The 1,661-nt window shown below is 67.5% G+C and overlaps 1 protein-coding gene across 1 annotated transcript in view; it reads right to left on the bottom strand.

Annotated features, from left to right (window-relative positions):
* Positions 1-901: 901 nt before the first annotated feature.
* The window catches only part of ITGA10 (integrin subunit alpha 10), a 9,773-nt gene continuing 9,013 nt past the window's right edge, over positions 902-1,661 (bottom strand). The window contains 3 exon segments of the mRNA XM_026046649.1: positions 902-961; positions 1,029-1,142; positions 1,238-1,333. Of these exon segments, the coding sequence (XP_025902434.1) occupies positions 902-961; positions 1,029-1,142; positions 1,238-1,333 (270 nt within the window).

Below are 1,661 nucleotides of genomic sequence, written 5' to 3'. Positions count from 1 at the left end.
TCTGCCTGGATCCCTGCATGCCGTGGATCCAGGAGCGCAGCCGGAGGGGCCGTGTCCCTGCGGGACACGCGGGTCCTGTCCCTGCACCCAGGTCTGGGGCCCACAGGAGGTTTCTGCCCTGGGGTCCCTGTGGCTCTGGACCCRTCCGCCCCTCCCCACAAGCTGCCCCGTGGGGGGTTATTCCTGGAAAAGCAGCTCGGGAGCTGCCCACTGGATGGGCGCTTAGCCTCCGCGGCCGGTGGGAGCCCGACGAGGGCTCCGGGCTGGTGGCTGGTGACAGTGAAACGGAAAACCAAAGTGGGAAGAGGAGCCGGAGCTTTTGGGAGCTTTTTCTGGAAGAGCCCCCACGTGGGTGAGTTGCAGCTCCCGGCACGGGGGACATTCCCAGCTCCCGGCACGGGGGACATTCCCAGCTCCCGGCACGGGGATGTTCCAGCTCCCGGCACGAGGGATGTTCCAGCTCCCGGCACGGGGATGTTCCAGCTCCCGGCACGGGGGATGTTCCAGCTCCCGGCACGGGGGATGTTCCAGCTCCTGCTTCCTCCTCCTGTCGTGCCTGCTGCTATTCCCGAGTCTTGGAATGTGCCCAAAAGCTGGGCCAGGGTGGCGGGGGCGGCCAGGAGCTGCGTGCCCCCCCTCGGCCCGCGCTCCATGGGGCTGGGGCCGGCTCCAACGGGGAACTTCCCCCTTCCCGGAGCAGAAGGGGTTGCGATTCGGGAGCGGCTCCGGCTGCGGCTCAGCTTTATTGGCGCCGGTCCTGCCGGGAAGGGGGGTCCTCGGAGCGCCCCGCTCCTGCGGGCTCCGTGTGTGCCGCTCCCCGGCTCCGGCGCCCGTCCCCAATCTCCCGGGCCGGTGGTTCGGGCAGAGGGAGGCGCCGCCGTCCCGGCCCCGGCACCACCTCTCACTGCTCCTCCTTCTCCTCCTCTTCCTCCGGGAGCTTCTTGCGGGCGAAGAAGCCCAGCTGGGGCGAGAGGGAGAGGATGGAGCGAGGAAGGCCCGGCGGGCGCCCGCCCCGGCCCGGCTCTCACCTTCCAGAGGCCGAAGATGATGAGCGCCAGCAGGAGCAGCCCCCCGACGATGCTGCCCACCAGGATCCAGAGCGACACGGGCACCCGCTTGGCCTGCAGGATTTCCAGCTCCATCTGCGAGGAGAGACCGGCAGCATCAYGGAGGAGGCACCCGGTGCCTGTTCCCATTCCCATTCCCATTCCCGTTCCATTCCCGTTCCCGCTCGTACCTCGCGCCGCTGCCCCGGCCCCTCCAGGACGAACAGGCTGTGGGCGCTGGGCAGCAGGGAGAAGGTGCTGACGATCCTCACGCTCCTGAATCGAGCCTGAGCGAGCGGGGAGGATGATGAGGGTGAGCGGGGAGGATGATGAGGGTGAGTCGGGAGGACGGTGAAGGTGAGTGGGGAGGATGATGAGGGTGAGTGGGGAGGACGGTGAAGGTGAATGGGGAGGATGATGAAGGTCAGTGGGGAGGATGGTGAAGGTGAGTGGGGAGGATGGTGAAAGTGAGTGGGGAGGATGATGAAGGTCAGTGGGGAGGATGGTGAGGGTGAGTGGGGAGGATGATGAGGGTGAGTCGGGAGGACGGTGAAGGTGAGTGGGGAGGATGATGAGGGTGAGTGGGGAGGATGGTGAAGGTGAGTGGGGAGGATG

Source organism: Nothoprocta perdicaria, unplaced genomic scaffold, assembly GCF_003342845.1.
Source record: "Nothoprocta perdicaria isolate Ctin4 unplaced genomic scaffold, notPer1 scaffold_451, whole genome shotgun sequence".
In the NCBI taxonomy this organism is placed as follows: Eukaryota; Metazoa; Chordata; class Aves; order Tinamiformes; family Tinamidae; genus Nothoprocta; species Nothoprocta perdicaria.
This window is presented reverse-complemented; position numbering and strand designations above follow the sequence as displayed.